Source organism: Apostichopus japonicus, chromosome 2 (genome assembly GCF_037975245.1).
Source record: "Apostichopus japonicus isolate 1M-3 chromosome 2, ASM3797524v1, whole genome shotgun sequence".
Lineage (NCBI taxonomy): Eukaryota > Metazoa > Echinodermata > Holothuroidea > Aspidochirotida > Stichopodidae > Apostichopus > Apostichopus japonicus.
In genome coordinates, this window is record NC_092562.1 from 26774235 (window position 1) to 26793383 (window position 19149).

A 19149-nucleotide genomic window follows, 5' to 3' on the forward strand; every position below is an offset into this window, starting at 1 on the left:
GGTCAGGAGGGCACGTACCCTTCCAGTTTTATGCAACAGTTTTAGGATATATCTCGATAAAGCGGTTATTTCCATTGTTTTTTTTTAATTTTTGTTATCGTTTTACAATCATTATATGTGTTGTCGTTAATGTAGTGTCCTTTCTACTCTACCGTACACGGACTCCACATCAAACATGCACCTATATGATACTAATGTTTGCACAATTTACATGAAGATATGCCGGGACAGGAAGCAGAATGCCAATCATGTACATACCCAAATGAACAATTGTACTGAAAGGTTTTGAACGATTTACAGGATAGTGACTGGTTTCTTGCAGCGGTGGTAAGTAATCTATTGTGTGTGGTTCAGTTTAAGAATGTTGACATGTAGCATTCATATTTTTTTTCATGAGAAATTGGGATAGGCAACAAGCTAAGGCTCACTCAACACCATACTCAGACTTTGAAGCATATTAGTAGCCTAGGCCTTTCAGAGGGTCTAACAAACTAAGATCTACTGTAACCTTGCCTAGGGTCGTTATGTTTATAGGCTAGTAGCAGTTTGCGTTTCCTAAGTTAGGCACAGTGTTTTGAACTAGTCAGACACAAGCTACAGCAGTGGTATGCTTATATCCCAGCTACGTTAGTAAGAGGAACAACTGGTATTATTCAGGAAAACTTTTTAGGAAGGATATATGCAAACCCAGCCTAAATGGCTCATCTAATTACACTTCATGTTTACACGTTCAACTTTTTTAACAAAATTTCCTAAGATTGGAAATTGGTAAAATAAGATTTATTAAAAAAATGTACTTTGATGGCTCACAGGGAATTTTCAGACAGCTCCAGACCTTTCCAACATATTGCATCAAGTTGTTGTTGTGCTTGTTGTGATGGTCCTTGTAATTTTTTTATATTTGTTACTGCTAATTAATGTACAGCCGAGGTATTAAATTATAACACAGCATTAGACCTGTATTGTAGGCTGTAGTAGCTAGCTCCTTAAGCCAAACTTTTTAACATGAAATGATTCCAAAGAAAATATCAACTTTGACAGTAATATTTTTATGAATATTTTGGGCAGCAAAAATGTATTCAACATTGCTGTTCATATAATTTGCCAATCGGGTTATTTTTTTCTTTTTAATGCTAAATGCCACAGTCAATACTGTCCTCCTATATCATGCTTCAAAGCACTTGTAATGGCAGTATGAACTGTTCCTAATCTATTTCAAATTGAAACTTGATGTTTATGCTGCTCTTAGTGCTAATACCTAAACTTCTGGTCAATAAAAGGGACTTAAAAGCAGAATATGAAAGTACAAGACAATGGACCCAACTTGATAAAAGTAATGATTTACACCATCTGATTCTGAGAACTATAGCATTTAGAAATATTTGCACACTTTACTAGGCTATAGGCTCACTCTCTGCTTATTTGGTAAAGTCGTGAAATTTCCAAAATGCATGTTTACTTTATGTGCCACATACCTACTCTTTATTTACAATATTTACAGTATGCTGATAAATGCACACTCATCAATATTTGAACTTTCATATTAACGAGTTTTTAACAAAGTCCATACATTACCTAGAAGTTTAACCTGCTTGTAAGAGCTATAGTTTCAAATGTGAATTTTAGGATGCCAGCTCTAATAGGACCAGATGAAATGTTAATACTTTTTTTCAATTCACTTGACATGTTTAGAAAGAAATATTCTCACAGTGAGAAAATTTCATGACCAACCTGAGAAAGTGATCAACCAGTTTCAATAGTGAACCTGCATACTTGAAGCTTTAACTTTTAAATGTGTTTAAAGTATCAATTGAGTTTTGCGTTGAAATAATCCTTTCGGACAATTCTTTGATTTTCACCCTCTGTTTCTGAGATGCATAAGCCAAATTGCACTTTCAGAGATATCCTGAGATAAATACTTAAAAGTATAATGTTAAACAGTTGATACAATTCATCAGAAATGTTCTGTTTAGTGTAGACATAGATAGTCACCTGTACACAACATAGTGTTACGGAGGTTTATGGTTGTACATACTATATAGTATATCTTCACTTGAATTTCCTCTCAGGTTTAACAAATATATTGTCAGAAGAAAAGATGACTTACAAAGTGCAGGTCATTGCTGTGACTACGTTGCTGCTGTGGCAAACACTCCTCAGTTATGGACAAAATGGTAATGTTGTATTTGTGTTGTTGCTTTCACAGCAGTCCACAGTGTTGACATGTTATAAATTTTGTAGCAATGCTATGCCTATACTTGTGATATGAAATATACTAAATAGTAGAAGCAACGAAACTTCTACCCTTGCAGTATCAAAATGTTAAGTTTACTGTAGATTATCTGGATCCTTTCAAGACTTGTGATATCAGCTAAAGTGATATTTATGTTATTACACGGATCAATGTCTGTGCATTGGGTAATGGACATGCTTTATTTATGCAGAAATGTGAGCTATTTAATTTACAATTCTGTTCAGAAAAATCAAGGCCCTACATCATCTTCTCTTCAGTGCCTTTTATTTTCAATTTGAAAAGGGTTTCAATTCCCCTTCCCATGCTCTTCATTTATGGTAGCTATGATCTCATGAATATAATTTAAGCAGGAAAGAGAAAGTAAAACCTTCATCATATGTTTAACAGAAATTCAATCCCTCAGATCCTACAACAACGATGAGGTGTACGTTATTCAATTACGGGGAAATTCAACATCCTGTTTTACATTTTCACATTTACATGGGTCTGATACATGTAGGTTACTGTACTGTTTCGACTGTACAGTTGTGTGAGACCATCCCCATTCAAATATATTTCATGGTACAGTGGACACTATGGTAACATTATAAATGGACCTTGAACATCTATTCTATGTAATCATAATAAAATATGTACAATTGCCAACTGCGGTCCTATGTATGCTTAGGGGAAGAACTTTGATAAAAGGCATACTGTTGTCCTTAACCTTTAGCATACAATGTACGCACTATTTAATTTATATAATGGGTCTTGTTGCTAGTCTCAATCTTAAGAGGAAGTAACTATGTTTTGTATACAGCAGAGTGTTAGCTTTATTATGCCTGTCTAAATTAAAGGTTACTGTCATATTGGTAGTTTAAAACAGTTCTTTAAACAGATCTGAAGCTTTAACACTTCCGTGTTAGATATGCAATTCAAACAATGTGCAGTATTGTTTTAACTAGTACAGTGCTACATATTTCTCCGATCTTACCTTTTGGAAACATAAGAAAGGAAAATAATGTCCCCATTTATTCTATTTTGCCTAAATGTCTGCTGAAACTGAAAAATTGTACAAACTTTCTTATATTATGAACGGAAGGGCAAAAATGGTATGAATTGATTACTTCAGGCATTTAATTAATTTGTATACATTGTAGATTATTAAAATCCACTGCTGTCAGTCTAAATTGTATTTTTGAATATAACTTTTACTTTTTGAGAAATGAACAGCTGCGGTTAATACATATAGTGACGGATCTATATATATATAGGTCAACCAATATACAAAGACTTGGTCAGTAACTCTGATACAATAAATGTTAACCAGACTTAATGTAAAAATACAATATTGTATGGCGTCAGACTTAACGTTTACATTTGTTTACAAAGTTTGCAAGGGCAAATACAGGTCTTGAAATTCAGTGAGGAAAGCCCTGTTATTGTTGTTACAATCAAAATCCTAGCTCAATTAAAGTTAACACTTGTTTTTTTCTGAATCACAATACACACCTTTACTGCAGAGGCTTAAGAGAGCAGCTAGTCCATTAAACATTGTATTTCTATTCAGCCATATTAAAGGGATTTGGATCCCTATGGAAATCATGATGATTGTTTGCTTGTTTGCCAACTTATGATGTGGTTTTGTTCCTGATGTCTATTGGCAGTAAAAAGCAATCCCTATTTTCTACTCCTAAATACAGCAATTTTCACTGGCAATTAAGTCAGAAATAGCAAGCATTTTGGGAGCTACCACAATTAGTAACATTGCATGTTAACATTTTTGCATGAAAACACTGGATTACAGAATACCAAAAGTTTTCAAATAAAAATATATGATTTATTCTAAGCTAGGAAAGCTGTTTTCGTTTTAATAAAAACTAAAATTGCCAAACCCTGCTTTCATTTTACCAATGCAAGTTATAGGTGTACAATCACAGTGTAAGGTTTTTATTTAATGTTACCTCGATATTACTGGGCACAGCAGGCTACTGTACAGTGTGAACACTATGTGTTATATTGTCAACGTCTTGTAGTATTAACTTCAGAACTGGTTTGTATGTTGTTGATTCATTGACAGAGGCAAAGTGATCTGTGAGATGATGACGATGTGTGTGATGACATGTGTACGTGTATGTATGTGAGCCCCTGTATGTGAACACCATAATTAAACTAGAACAGAACTTCATACTTGGGATGTGTATCGATCCCCAATGGTGTGTGAAAAATACCTATTGAATTAAATTGGTGGAGTCACATTCTGAATACCTTTTAAACATGATAGTTGTATTAAAGGTTAAGCTACAATGAGTGCACAAATGGTGTGTAGAGTGAGAACAAGAACTTTATTGAATTTCTGGGGATCAAAGGTAATTAGTGGTCAATAGAGGTCGAGTCTGAAAACCCTAAAAATGTTTAAATGAATTTTATGCTAGGAAATTGGATACATGTTAGTGAGTAGAACGTAGGAACCTGTTGAGCTTGGAGAATGTATAAGGTCATTTGGGGTCAACTATGTAGATCCTTGTAAAATTGATAACGTTAAAATGTAAAGCTTGTATTACTTTAATATTTTGTATTTAGGTCTACATTAGTGAGTACCATAGTAATTTTGCTTCTAGGGAAGTTAACTGTCATTTGAGAGTATTAGAAATTAAAGTCTGAAAGCTCTTGAATGTCTCAAGTATAGCATGAATTAACATGTTTAAAGTTGATATGGAAATCTACAAACAGCTTGGACCTCGCAGATAAACTTATAAGAGTCATGTTAACACTTAAAACTCTGAACAGTATTACCGTTCAATGTTCTTGAATCTTAAATGAGGAAGATATCACTAAGCCACTTGGCCCTCTGGTTTGTAAGTTAGGTCGTTTGTAAGTTACGTTGCTTTACTCATGTGGAATTGCAATATATGTTAATCATCTTTGTTCTTGTTACATTATAATTATTATGGTTGGATTCAGAGCAAAATTGTATTCATGCCATATTATTTATTGGTATACTAGTATCTTTGTGACCCTGACATATTTTTTTTCCCCGATAATCCCAACACAGATGGTAAATATCCTAAGAAATTTGATTGCCTCATGTTATGATACAAAATATTTGTTTAGTGTAACGAGAGGATGGTAAAAAGTTACAAATGAGAGCATACATCTGTTTCGTTTGCAAGAAGCTCATTATATTCTTTTCTTTTTAATAACAGTTAACATATTATCTTTCTATAGAACCAGTAAAGATGACTTTCCTTGGTGTAAAGCCTTTTCAGTCTCAACATAGTAACACCCAGTACCAATTTCACCTTATTGAAACCAATACTATCGCAGCGAATGCCGATGTAGGGTCTTTCAGGACTATTTGGACAAGGAATAATGCTACTGAAAATGTACATCCACCAGCTCCAGTCTGGAATGCTGGTAGTGCTTTTAAACATTGGAGGGTAAAATTGAATAATAATGGAAAGAATGATGCCTTTGGGGTGTTTGGGTGTGAAGCTGAGATAGATGGAAAGATCAGTACATCGATATCAGGGATATTTATGAGATCAGATGGTGAGTTAGTAACAGCTGTAGTAATAGGCTGTCATGCGTTTTATAATTAGATAATAATATTGCATTATCATTAGTTGGATGATAATTTTATGTGGAAATATTAATGCAACATGTTTAGAATAGGTTAAATAATGTGAGCTTAACCCAATGCAAGTGTCATGTTATGTTGCACATATATGCATATTTACAAATGTATATCCTGACAAGAAATTTTATTGTTCAATCTGGGAGGCTAAGGTGGTAGAAGCAATAACATAACATACATTTTGTATTAAGCATAGTGTAATTAAGGGCAAAAATGGTACTGCTAAGGAAACTAGACAATTGTGGCACTGCACCTACAAATATCTTTAATTGCAATGCAGTAATGTTGCCGAGGATAAAAATGTTTAAATGTCATCTTCAGTTGTATGAAGACAAAGTTTGCATGTCAACCAAATAAATTTTGATTACAGGTACCAACCGCTATGCACAAAATGCTGTAGGAATATTACATCAGTTTTACTATAGATATTGTTACTGTAGGATGAAGTTATTTGAGGCATTAATTTCAAAATGTCATATAATAAGAGCTGACATTAAACTTATAACAAATATTCTCGTTAAGAGTTTGTTAAGTTCGATAGAGTATTTAATACAATATATATTTTACACAAGCCAATATAACTCATGTATTGTTACAATGTCCTTGATTTCAGCTGATATTGTACCCAGTGATGAGTTGGTCTCATTAACTGTCGATGCTGGTGATACAGGTGTAAGCATTGGTATGAAGAACACCGGATCAAAGAATGTTGCAGACTTCAGATGGTTGAAGGATAATGTAAATAACGATGCTTTTAATGGAGACGGTACTTGGGTCATCAGTGGACCAGTTGAGGTAGATGATGCTGGTGTCTATGAGTGTCATATCAACGGTGAGAGGAGTGATGCAAAACAAGGTCTAAAACTGTTGATAGTAAGAGGTTTGTTATTCACTTATATTTTTCAGATATGAACTGCTTAATAGCTACTTACTAAACATACGTTTGTTTAAGAGATATTCATTATCATAATGAGGTAGGGTCAGTTGACTTGAAAGTTTTCACTGTTCTCACGATTTTTTTGAAAAAAAAGGTCAAAACAGGATTGTGGTTCATGACACCATATCAATATCTTGTTGATAAACTATAGGATATTCTGTCATTTGACCATCACAACTCAATGTCTTGTGACCAGATTAATGGTTGTTTCAACTTGTGAACTATTGCTAGCAGATAAATCCTTCCTTTCCTCATAATGAAGATCAGAAGTGGTGATGTTTTCATGAAAGAAGTAATTCAAAGCTTAACTTTCCTTGTATAACATTGCATGTTATATTGCTGTTTCCTTGAAATGTGGTTGATTTGAAATATTTACACAAAGTATTTATCCTCACTTCATCACTATTGTAAGAAAGCACAGAATATACATGTACATTGATATCTAATTACACTCACTGCAGCATCATTAAAGTATGACAATGAGAGTTTTACAAGCTTGCTACCATCTTGCAAAAACGTCAAACTCTGCACATTTGTGTTCTATGAGATTTACCTGATTTCAAAAACGTTAACATTCTGAAAATCAGTGTTTTGTATGTATGCTTGTTCCCTAACAAAATGTCAAAAGTCTGAGGTAATGTATCTATGCCAAACTGCAATAATCTGAAAATTACTATTTTGAAAAGATTTACTAAGTGTGTAAACTATGATAATCTGAAAATTGCAGTTTTATAGAAATTTGCATAGTGTGTAACAAGGTACGAGTATGAAACTTGAGGTTTCACACACTTGCCAAGATCTTGACAAACACCAACAATCCGGAACTTGTTGCCGAAATATTACTTTTTGTCGTAACGTCCACAAAATGTATTTTTCCATTCACAGATTTTCTCTTTTGAATTGCCACAATGACATTAACTAGTTTGCTGTTGCCAGATGCATCTTTAAAATGTCACCAAGATTTTAAAAAAATGTACTTCTACAATATATTTTAGATGTTGGTTGTTACTTCCAGATGCAAAAAATGTCCAGCACTTTCTTAAAACTATGAACTTTAGTCATCTGATTACACTCTATTGGCCATAATCAACTTTATAGATCACCTTAAACTGGTCTTTAATTTAAATAATATAAAACTTCTGACAATATCTATAGAGTTAATTAAAGCATTTTATTCACTTATTTGAAATACTATGAAGAATTTCTGTTATCTGAGATAGATTACTGTACATCCGGTTTGAATGGCGTTTTAATAAACATCCTTCACAAAGTTAAATTGTTAGAGTCCAAAATGTGACAGGTAAATGCTGCAGTTACAGAAATTACTTCTAAGTTAATATGGGCTAATTGGAATTAGTTACATTTATTTATGAACATCAGATAGGTCTTTATTTCATCTGTAGTTTTTCTAGGTGAATTTACTTTATCAATACAAATGTTTTGTGTTGAATAAGCATCACAAGTAATATAGAGAAGCAATTGTCTCAATTTTGTAAATTTCAAAGCAAGTGTGAGATCAAGGCGAGCGTTCTTGAGAAACTTGTGCCTTGCTTAAAGAGAGGATATGATCAAAATGTGAAGGCTCAACTATTATACAAACAAATGATAAGGGTCTGTATTTCAGACTGTTTTTTTTTCTTCTCCAAATTCCTACTTTTGTCACTGTGGTATATAAGAGATCACACCTGTATCAGCCAAGCCCATTGAGACCAGATTAGAGATCGTTTGGATACAAGAAGTTGCTACATGTACAGTTAAGTGTACAAAACTTGTTCCTGGCTGGTACATTGTGATCCAAAATGTGAAATTGAACTGCATATCATAATTTATATCTTTGCATCTTTTCATAACACCAGCTTGTCCAGCTCAACGATGGGGTCCAGATACTTGTGATGGTATATGTGATAACTGCTATAACGGAGGCATTTGTGATGAGAATAGTGGAAAATGCATTTGTGCCCCTGGGTTCAAAGGAGCAAATTGCGAAGAAGGTAACACTTTTCTCCTTGTTTAATTGAAAGCAAAGGTATACCTGGCATACCTTAATGACAGATAGAGATTCTGCATAATGCACTTTGCAAATCATCAAAGGAAAAAAAAAACAATTTATTGAACTTTCACAGGTAATCCATTTCGCTTCTCATGCTAAAGATATGATGTTGATAAAGAGCAGGAAGCAATTGCTCAAGTCTTCAGTTTTAAAGCTTAGAACTTGTATCTTGCATGTAAAGGTATGATGTTGATAATAAAAACAATAAAAACCAACAACAGCTATCATATCTGCAGACTAAAAGCATTTCTGAAATAGAGACTTTTAGGCCTTATTTGCAAATTAGTGTGTCCAGAAAGTTGAAAATCCAATCCAGATTATATACTTCTAAGTTTAATAATTGCAGGATACTTACAGGTAGTATTAATTTACCCAGAGAGTAGCAAGAATGGTTTATATGCAATCCTATTTTGTAGACAGGACCTTACTGTTATGATGATGATGGTGGTGGTGGTGGTTTGGTGGTGGTGGTGGTGGTGATGGTTATTATTATCATTATATCAACATCTATAACATTAACATACATACCACAATTGCAATACCTCAACATAATCATATACCCTTGGTAGTAACATGACCTGTTGGTGATTGTGAGATAACATCAGTAAAATCAGCAAGACTCATTCAATCAAGTTACCATGAACAAAATGCCAATTGAATTCAGTTATTGCTAGCCAACATACTTGTGATTAGGCTGCATATGGTTTCACGGATCCTCAAATATGTTTTTGTCAGTAAAATACATTAAAGCAGGGTTTGGTTTTGACCGGTCAAAATCTGTTTTGAACACAAAGCGGTTTAAACCTGGTTTAAACCGGTCAAAACTAGGTCTAAACGGGTCAAAACTCTAAAATAAATTGGAAGCTCCCGACAAAGTTCTGCAAATGGTCTTGGGTAGTGTGGAGTATAATGCATACCATTGGAGTGATCATAATATCTGTTCTAAGGTATTCTCCCATTTGCTTCTCTTCCCAAGGATCAGTATGTAATTATATACAAAAATGTGAAGCTGATGAATATGTCACATGTATGTTCTGACTAGGCTTTGCCTCAACTTTAATGTTCTTATGAGTTACACTGTACTAGGCCAGGCCTACAGTTCTACTCTAGATATTTGTTCTCTCAACCAAAGACGGACTGCAAGCAAATATCCTCATCTATCAACAAGGTTGTGTAATAGATTTGTGTTTTACTTGGCTGCAATATATCACCTGAGTATGCCTATTAATCAATATCTAGGAATAATTCATCATCCTTACTTATATGGGGCATGGAGTTTACTTATGGTCTCGGGTGTCGGACTCACTCAGTCTCGCACCAACTGCATTTTCAAGAACAGAAAAACTAATCTCAGATATCTGTTGGGTGTGAACATTTTAGTTTTTAAGTTGTTTATGTGTTATTATTAACACACTCAGTATTGCACTACATCATACAATTATCAGCATGGTTGCAATTGCAAGAAATCACCTTTATATATATTGTTGGTGTCGGACGTACATTTTTTCGGTGTCGGACGTACCCGTGCAAAATATTTGAACACCAACCAACAAATGTAGTGGGAATATGCAAAATGTAATTCACATGGTGATAATTAGTATCAGACATATTAGTTGTATCTTTTCACTAATTGAATGATGCAAGCAAGTAGCTCAATTGGGAACAAGTGTTGAGAAACAGATTGGCATTCTTTGGAGATGTACTGTACGTCCGACACCAATTGTCCTTTTTGAACAAATTTTTTTTTTTTGCCAATACAGGTAGGGGGTTTACTATTAACAGAATTGCCCTGTACTGATAAGTCAACATAAGTCTTGAAATGCCTTTTTGAGATGTAGTAAATTAGTTGTTCCAAGTTCAATTGCAGTTTAAGTTTACACTGTAAATTGTAGTTAGGAAGTTTCATGGAAATTAATATATGTGTCAGTAGGCCTACGCTTTAATAATACTGTATATCTGTATTCCACATGTGTCCTTTGAGCAATGCTTGATAGGTGCCTACTTGGCTTAGATACTTGCTGTAGATGAAAATCTCTTATTGGGTTGACAAACATGTCAGTTTATGCACAAAATTAGTTTTGACCACTGGGCGGTTTAAACCGCCTTGGTAAAAACTGGCCAACCCTGCATTAAAGGGTGTATGTATCCTATTTTGTCATTTTTAAATTATGTTTTGAATGTGTTGATGACACTGAGGTCAACTTTACTAGCCTCATTATAGGACATTGTTGAATACGCTTAAAACATTCAAAAGTATGATAATAAACCTTTGCACTTTTTGTTTCTGATATAATGTTTTCAAAGATTTTAGTGTTCTGCACATGACTAAAAACATACAGCGTCTGTGTTGACTGGAAACCAATAAAGTTGCATATCCATGACTTTGAGATGCTTCTCATATGACAATGTTGGAATTTTAATTAATTTATATTTTTCTGTTAGGTTGTGGAGGAAACAAATATGGAGACACCTGTGAAAAGCAATGTTCTACCACTGGCGAACCTGAAAGATGCAGTAAATACCTTTTCTGCCTAGCCCATCCATATGGCTGTAGCTGTAACACAGGATGGAAGGGGTTGGACTGTCTTACCGGTAGAGCTTTACTTTAATATTTCATTATCTGTTCCTATTCCATCATGCTAGTGTAAAGGTTTTATCATTCCTAATGTATAGTATATTTCAGGTATGTATGGGCTTTCGGAGTTTAATTCTGGTTTGGATACTGGCTTTGCCAGATGCAGCCAAAAATCCATGATTGGATATTGGAAATTGACATTTTCTTTTGGGAAAGACCGGTAGTGTGGGAGAGGGGTGGTGGAAGTGGTAGTGATGTAATAGTTTAGCGAAGTGATCTATTTCTAATGATTTTGTACAAAGAATAACTATTGTTAAAACCCTACTTATAAGGCTACAATGTAAAACCCCACAAATATAGTCTGGCATTCGCTAAGGCATATATCCTGTTGACAAGACATTTCAGGACAGTCTACTGCACAGTGCACTGCATGATGCCACACTGAAGAGAACCACAACTGGAAATTAGATTAGAAATACAAATATATGTAATACATCCCAGCCCTTGAATGGTGACTGACCATGAACATGTTGCAAATGATTTAAAAAGTCTAGCATTTCATTACAAAAATCTTGAGGTAGTACCTCAATTTCTATGACAAAGGCTCTGAATTTCCTTCCAAAGTTATGTTTCATGAGGAAAATAATTGGTAATACATTTTTGATGTTTAATTGTAAATGTTGAACTAGTTGAGGTCATAACATTTTTTGGTGAGAGCTGAAACTGGTCAAACAAAAACTTGAATTTAGATGTTATCTCAATAGGTAAAATTTCAGTATTGGTTTTGAAGCTTCTAAATTTACAAAAAAACCTACTTCCAAAACTGTGTATTTTTTTTTTTTTTTTGGTGGGGGGGGGGTCCGAATGGTGCACGATTTATTTTACATTAAATTAGTTAAATACATTGATCTTAATAGTATGTAGTCAAATTAATGTTTTTCATAGTTTGTCATAGGTGGGGTGGGTGGGGTGGTCTACATGTTGTAAGGACACACCCGATACACACAGAGAACAGAGTAACTACTGTAAATCTGAAAATTTTGTTAGTTTAGTTTAGTAGAGAAAATGCATCAGGAGGGACACTTAAGTCCCCATCAAGGACCCTATAGAGAGAAAAAAAACTGAAGACACAAACACTCAGACCCGATTACAATGCTTAAAGTGCTTGTCCAAAGCAAGTACAACTTTCTCAGTCAAACCGTTCCACTCATTCACAACCCTATTAGAAAAAAGTTATGCCGAATATTAATCCTACTATGTGACTTTTGGAGTTTAAGACAATGACCTCTGGTACAACTACTGTTAGAAAACATGAAAAAGTAGGTTAAGGATAAACTGAACCAAAGTAAAACCTGAATGGTGGTATAAATCAGTAGCATGTGCTAATAGGATTACAGTAAGAACTGAGGATATGTGTAATCAAACAAGTCCAGTTGCATTTGATGAAATTACACATTTATTCAGTTTGTAGTGTAATCCTTAAAACACATGCTACCAATTTATCATATCCGCACGATTCAGTTTTCCCTGTGGTACAGAACTTTAAGATTTACAGTAGTTATTGAAATCTCTGTGTGAATCGATTGAAGGACATCAAAAATGCACAGTGCAGGAGGATATGTCTTTACTTGCTACAAAAGAAAAAGAAAAAGAAAATAAAAAAAATGAAAAGAAAATCTTAAAAAGCAAGATGATGTTCCATCTGTTATCTCTTGACTCCCCAACTTAACTTTAATGTAAGGATGCCACTCCGGTTCTGCACTGATAGGCACTATATGAATGGAAACAATCTATTATATTGTTATTTAATAAATGTGTTCCACATCCCTTTCTTATATTGGAAGAGTCCAGATACACACATATGTAGGTAAACATTAGATGTTTCCATTACAGAGAAATAGGTAGGAAGACTCTACCAGTACATGTAATCAATTGTATTATTTTAGACCTAATTTTCGTGTATCACTGACAATTTACAGTTCACTGTACAGTTTGACAACTGATCTGTATCTTTCCATTTTAGCCAAAGTACAAAAAAAGCAACAGAAGGGAGGGGGGTGGGGTGGTCATCTCAATATTTACTCTAGCCACATTTTGGAGGATTTTTCATGTTGTTCAATCTGCAAGCACTAGCACATGTGGTCATGGCCCTACAGTGAAGCAATCATATACACCAAGACAAGATAAGACAAGAAAACAATGAAACATTTTAACTCTGGTCAAGTCTATCAACAGCAACAATAGTTGTACTGTAAAACACAGTAGTCGCTAATACTGTACAGTTCTTGCATGATACAGCTTATTGCATGTATGTAAATTAAATGGTAGTTATATACTGTGCATCCAACTTACATGCAGCAGTTGTCTGTCGGTTGCTCAACTGTCCTTGCACGTATTCATTATAAGACAAAGGTTGCATCCCCATTGAAATTTTACCAATAATGTTGATTTGAAAATTTAGTAAACATTTGTCTGCAGGTCCCAACACAGAGAAAAGGGTCCTTAACGGATGTTTGGTGACCCCCACTTCATGTGGTTATCTAAAACTGATATAAATTCATATTTATTGTTATTTCATAGTTGTTCAAATATATAAAGAACTATAAAAAAAAATTACAAAAAATTACTGTTACTCAATTTTAATGTTGATGTTTGTCTCTGCTGCACAAAAATTGCTCGTTTTAAGGACATTAATGGATTGATGCAATGTGAATTATCCACCATATGTAGTGTTAAACTATAAATAGTGATTAAGTGAAAACTACTACGCTAAGGGTTTTTTTGGCGAAAGAATCAAATTAGACACTTTATCACCATTCTAGTTTTACAAGGTTCATTGACTTTTACAGATTAATCTATTTAATTAATTACTGTACATGCAGCACTATATGAGATTTAGAGTTTGGTGTACAATGTACTACATTCATAGCCTGTCACATTCTTGTTGTTTTAATGGGATCATTGTTTCAGGAATTTTAACTGCAGTAAATGTAAAAAACTTCCGGTTACCGTTTTGAGATAATTGTTGATTATTTTCCTCTTACAGTTTCTAATATATAATAGTAATAATAATATAATAATATTCTGAGATCAAAGTTGCATGTTTGAGCCCTATAGATTGTTGGTTAACCCCTCATTTAATCACTTCATATTCATCAAGTTTTACAACATTTTTTTTTCTTCATAAACTTGATGAATTCGAAAGCTAGGAATGAATCGACATTATTTTTAAGTGTTTTTCAACAGTTTAATGTAGAATATTGTTTTGTTTTTTTGTTATGAACAAAAAAGGTACACTTACTATGTTACTTGTTGCAAATGCAACTAGAAATTTTCAACTTAAAAATAATAGAATTTGAAAGTAATTAAAGGAGACTTCATTCTAGTTTACAGATGAGTTACAACTACCTGTTCTAGCTGTTTTATTATTTTGAATAGTAAGTTTATCTCTTCTCATCTATGAGCTTGTGATCCAGGAACTTACGGAGCCAGCTGCCTACAGACATGCGGCAACTGCCAGTCTGATGAATGTGACATATATACAGGAAGCTGTACTGGAAGTTCTACTAGCTGTGAAGTTGGATGGACATGGAACAGTTGTCAAGGTAACACATAAGTAAGAATTGTAGCACCCACTGTAAATATCAAGTAAGAGAATATTACCAGCACAAACCAGGTGCGTATCCAGGGGGGCGTTGGGGGCGCGCGCCCCTTGGGTAAGAAAAAGAGGAGAGAAAAAAAGAGAAGAAAAAAGAGGGGGAAAAAGAGGGGGAAAAAGAGGAGAAGGAGAGGAAGGAAGGGAAAAGAAAAAGAAGGAGATGAAAAGGAGGAAAGGAGGGAGTAGAAGATAAACGCCAAGACACCGGGAAGAGAAAGAGGAACAGTGACATCATTACAGCGCTGAACCCTATTACATACACATGGCCGGGTAGCCAGTGACGGATCGAGGATTTCGGAATGAGCGTGCGCCTCACGTACCTACTCCTTACACCGACAACTCCATTTTTGACGTTTCCATTTTGCCTCTCTCATTAATGTATCTATATATATGGTCTATCATAGAGCATTTTTTTTTTATGATATCGCTAGTAAATTCGAAATAGAAAATGCTTAGATGCAACTTACAAGGCATGGAAACTGTCATTTCCAGCGATCTGGGAGGCATTTTCGGCCAAAATTTTCTTGTACGCTTCGCGCCAACCCATGGTGGCGCTACGCTTAGATAGTTTGCCTACAGGCTTCGCCCCTCCCTTGTCAAATTATTCGTTACGCGCCTTTTCAAATTTGTAAAGCAAACAGCAGATTTCACATCATATCAGTGAGCATGAAAATGGCGTCCCAGGATGAACAGCCTCAAAACTGTCTATGTGTGTAGTCAAAGGAGAAAGAGCCCAAGTTGATTTGGGGAGCTGTAACGACTTGCCCCGAAAAATATAACCGACATTTTCGCGCGCTCCCGCGCGCGTTCCACTCTTTAATGTCAAAATCATATAAGCAAGCATCGGTTATTACATCGCATGCCATCATGTACTGTACGGTCACTGAAAGTTGCGCAGTATACCGCGGGATGCTCATATAAACAACGAATTGTCCCATAGATGGAGAAAAAAGTATGGAGGTCCAATTATGTCTTTTACATTAGTAATGGCGAATTAGTCGGCCAAGCTTAGAACTTGATTTTAATTACCAAGGAGATCATTTTTAAACTATTCATTACCTTTAGCTACTTCATTGCAATGTATTTTTCTTTCAGTATAGGTGCCCGAAAAATTCTCAGCATATTGCCCGAATTTTCAGAAAGAAACATTTCGTTAGCCCCTTCAACGAAGTTTTATAATAGCCGTTGTAGGAGGTTTCAATCACCTACAAAAAGCAATGATCCAGAGGAGATGCGATGAGGTCGAACATGATGTGTGACTGTTGACAATCTTCAAAAAGGTTATGGATGGGGAAAAAAAACTGTTGGGAAATACTTGGTTCTCAGGCAAAAGTGTACATCTGGTTGGTCATTTTCAAGCCCGAGAAGTGCCACATCCGGTGATCTGGGGGGTATCAAAACCAGAAATTTTCTTGAACGCTGCGCGCCAACCGATGGTGGCGCTCCGCTTAGATAGTAATTCCCGCCCACCGGGTTTGAAAATCCTGGATACGCCCCTGACAAAAGTCTACATGGATTATTTGTCCCCTGATTTTTTTCTGCAGATGCCCATGCATTTCCCCAAACTAAATTTCTAAGCCATGAGGTCTAAAACTTATGGAGGTTTGGGAGTATCATTGGGTCTGGGAAGTGCTATTTCCGGTGATCTGGGAGGTTTATTTGCCAAAAATTTGTTTGTACGCTACGCGCGAACCCATTGTTGCGCTCCGCTTAGATAGCATCAGAGAACAGACACGCGTCCCCACCGTTATCCAAGACTGATCTGCGCCCATGCACCAATAAATTAACTGTGCCTAAATTTTCGAAATTTCCCTGACCAACATTCCTAAAAAATCGTCCATCTTCTCGTGCAATTTTGACCGGTCTGTTAGGGGTTGAAGGAGGTTTTTCTGTATTGGCTGTCCATAGATTTAATTTTGTGCAACATTATGGGTATGTTTTGAAGTGAATTTATTTCACGAGAAGTGTGAATTTTCAAATTCTGAACGAATAATGGGCTTAAAACCTTGAAAAGTGGGGCTGACGGGTATTGTGGGCCGCGACGTAGAATCACCTATAAAAGCAATGATCGACAGGAGATGCGATGAGGTCGAACATGATGTGTGACTGTTGACAATCTTCAAAAGGTTATAGATGGAAATAAAAAAAAATTGGGAAAATACTTGATTTACTCAGGCAAAAGTGAACATCTAGTTGGTCATTTTCAAGCACGAGATGTGCCATTTCCGGTGATCTGGGGGGTGTCAAAACCAGAAATGTTCTTGTACGCTGCACGCCAACCGATGGTGGCGCTCCGCTTAGATAGTCATTCGCGCCCCCGGGTTAGAAAATCCTGGATACGCGCCTGCAAACATAACTAAATTCATTGAAAGTCATAAAAGTTATAAACATCACCATCTCATTTAAATTCATGTGCTAAACAAATATCACACTTTAAGTGTAGATGCCAGTAGTATAGGAGAGACCGTTCAAACCTAGTTCACTGATGGTATTTGCCGTTGTCGTTCATTCCCTTCTTTTCTTTTTTCTATTCTTTTTTCGTTTCTGGTCTATTATTTGTAGACTAAAGTAGTCATTAATATTATTTTATTTATTGTCTGGTATGTCTGGCTTTGAGTTCTATAATTCAGACTTTTATAAATATATAATATACATATGTATTAATCTTACAAGTATACTTTTAACAATATGTAAAGGGGACTTTTATAAACATAAAATACCTAGGCCTATATATATATATATTTATATATATATATATATATATATATATATATATATATATATGTATATATATATATATATATATATATATATATATATATATATATATATATATATATATATATATATATATATATATATATATATAAGTAAATGCCTTGGTAAGTACAGCTGTTACTCGGAGTTTCACGCCCTTAGGGTGGCGATCGTCAGACAACTGAACAAATACTCTCTGCGCGGATATATTCTATGGGGAACACGAACCCTATTTCTTACGTGCACGGTTCATTGGTTTGAGCCTATTGTGGCGACACTTGGAGATGAATTCAGATCTCTTATTGAGTAAATGCGGGTTTTTTGGACAGGAGGATACAAAGCTTTTCATCAATACAGAGGTTACATAGACCGGATCTACGCATGCTGGTATTGGAATGCTTAAGTACGCTCCACTCAATAACGAAGGGGGCACCTTTACGCTTCAGGTCCCATATATGTTTGGAAAGCTCTGTTTCTTTCTCGTAACGCTCATGTCGGAATGACTTACTGTGGTTACTGTACCTTTGCTTAAAGGGGCCACTCGATAGCCCTATGTATGATTTGGTGTCATCACCAGTAGTAACATCGGCCCTATATATTACACTGCTCACCAAGCAATTCCCGTTGAGGGGGCAATTAAGTTTTACTCTACAATTGCATATGCGTTGAGCCAGCTGCGGTCTAAGCTTATTTTGTGATAGAAGCCGGTTATTATGGCTGTTGATGATTGATCGCATATTGCCCATACAACTGTAACTCAATTTCACGTTGTTTTTGTTGAAAATTTTGTGGAGCTTGTTTCCTTTCGGGAAGTGCTTGGCGAGTAGTCTGAAAAACAATTTCCCCACATTAGATTTGACATTACGGCTATAAGGTGGGTTAAACCATATTATGTTCCTGGTACGGGGTTTCTTTCTGGGTTGCTTCTTGCTGCTCTCCGTACTGTTGTTGTATACTAGGTGGTCGGTGTAGCCGCTATCTCGGAGCGCATCGTTGTATATGGGGGCAGCGTTGTCAAAGATCTCTTCGTTAGATGAAAGAGTGGAGATCCTGTTGCCGATGCTCTCTGGAATACGCTTGGTGACCTCCGGGGGGTGGTTGGAGAGGCAGTGAACATATGTGGGTTGGTCATTAGGCTTACGGAATGGGCGATGTGTTCCGGTGCGTAGGTCCAGTGTAGCGTCGAGGTAGTTGACGGTCTTAATGTTGGCTTGGGTGGTTATCTTTAGACCGAAGGTATGAAAGGCTGCTACGATACGTTTCCGCATTCTATCCGCTTGGCTGCCCGAGTGGTCCCTGAGT

At 35.6% G+C, this 19149-nt stretch overlaps 1 protein-coding gene across 4 annotated transcripts in view; it reads left to right on the forward strand.

The window, feature by feature from the left end:
* Positions 1–148: 148 nt before the first annotated feature.
* LOC139984442 (angiopoietin-1 receptor-like) overlaps positions 149–19149 on the forward strand; it is a 36399-nt gene continuing 17398 nt past the window's right edge. The window contains exons 1-7 of one of the 4 annotated variants that reach the window (XM_071998381.1): positions 149–327; positions 2070–2174; positions 5462–5785; positions 6484–6702; positions 8664–8798; positions 11300–11449; positions 14897–15037. In XM_071998381.1, the coding sequence (XP_071854482.1) occupies positions 2099–2174; positions 5462–5785; positions 6484–6702; positions 8664–8798; positions 11300–11449; positions 14897–15037 (1045 nt within the window). In that variant the 5' untranslated portion in view covers positions 149–327; positions 2070–2098. Of the gene's footprint in view, positions 328–2069; positions 2175–5461; positions 5786–6483; positions 6751–8663; positions 8799–11299; positions 11450–14896; positions 15038–19149 lie in introns of all 4 variants that reach the window. The other 3 variants (XM_071998373.1, XM_071998366.1, XM_071998358.1) reach the window with 3 other exon arrangements.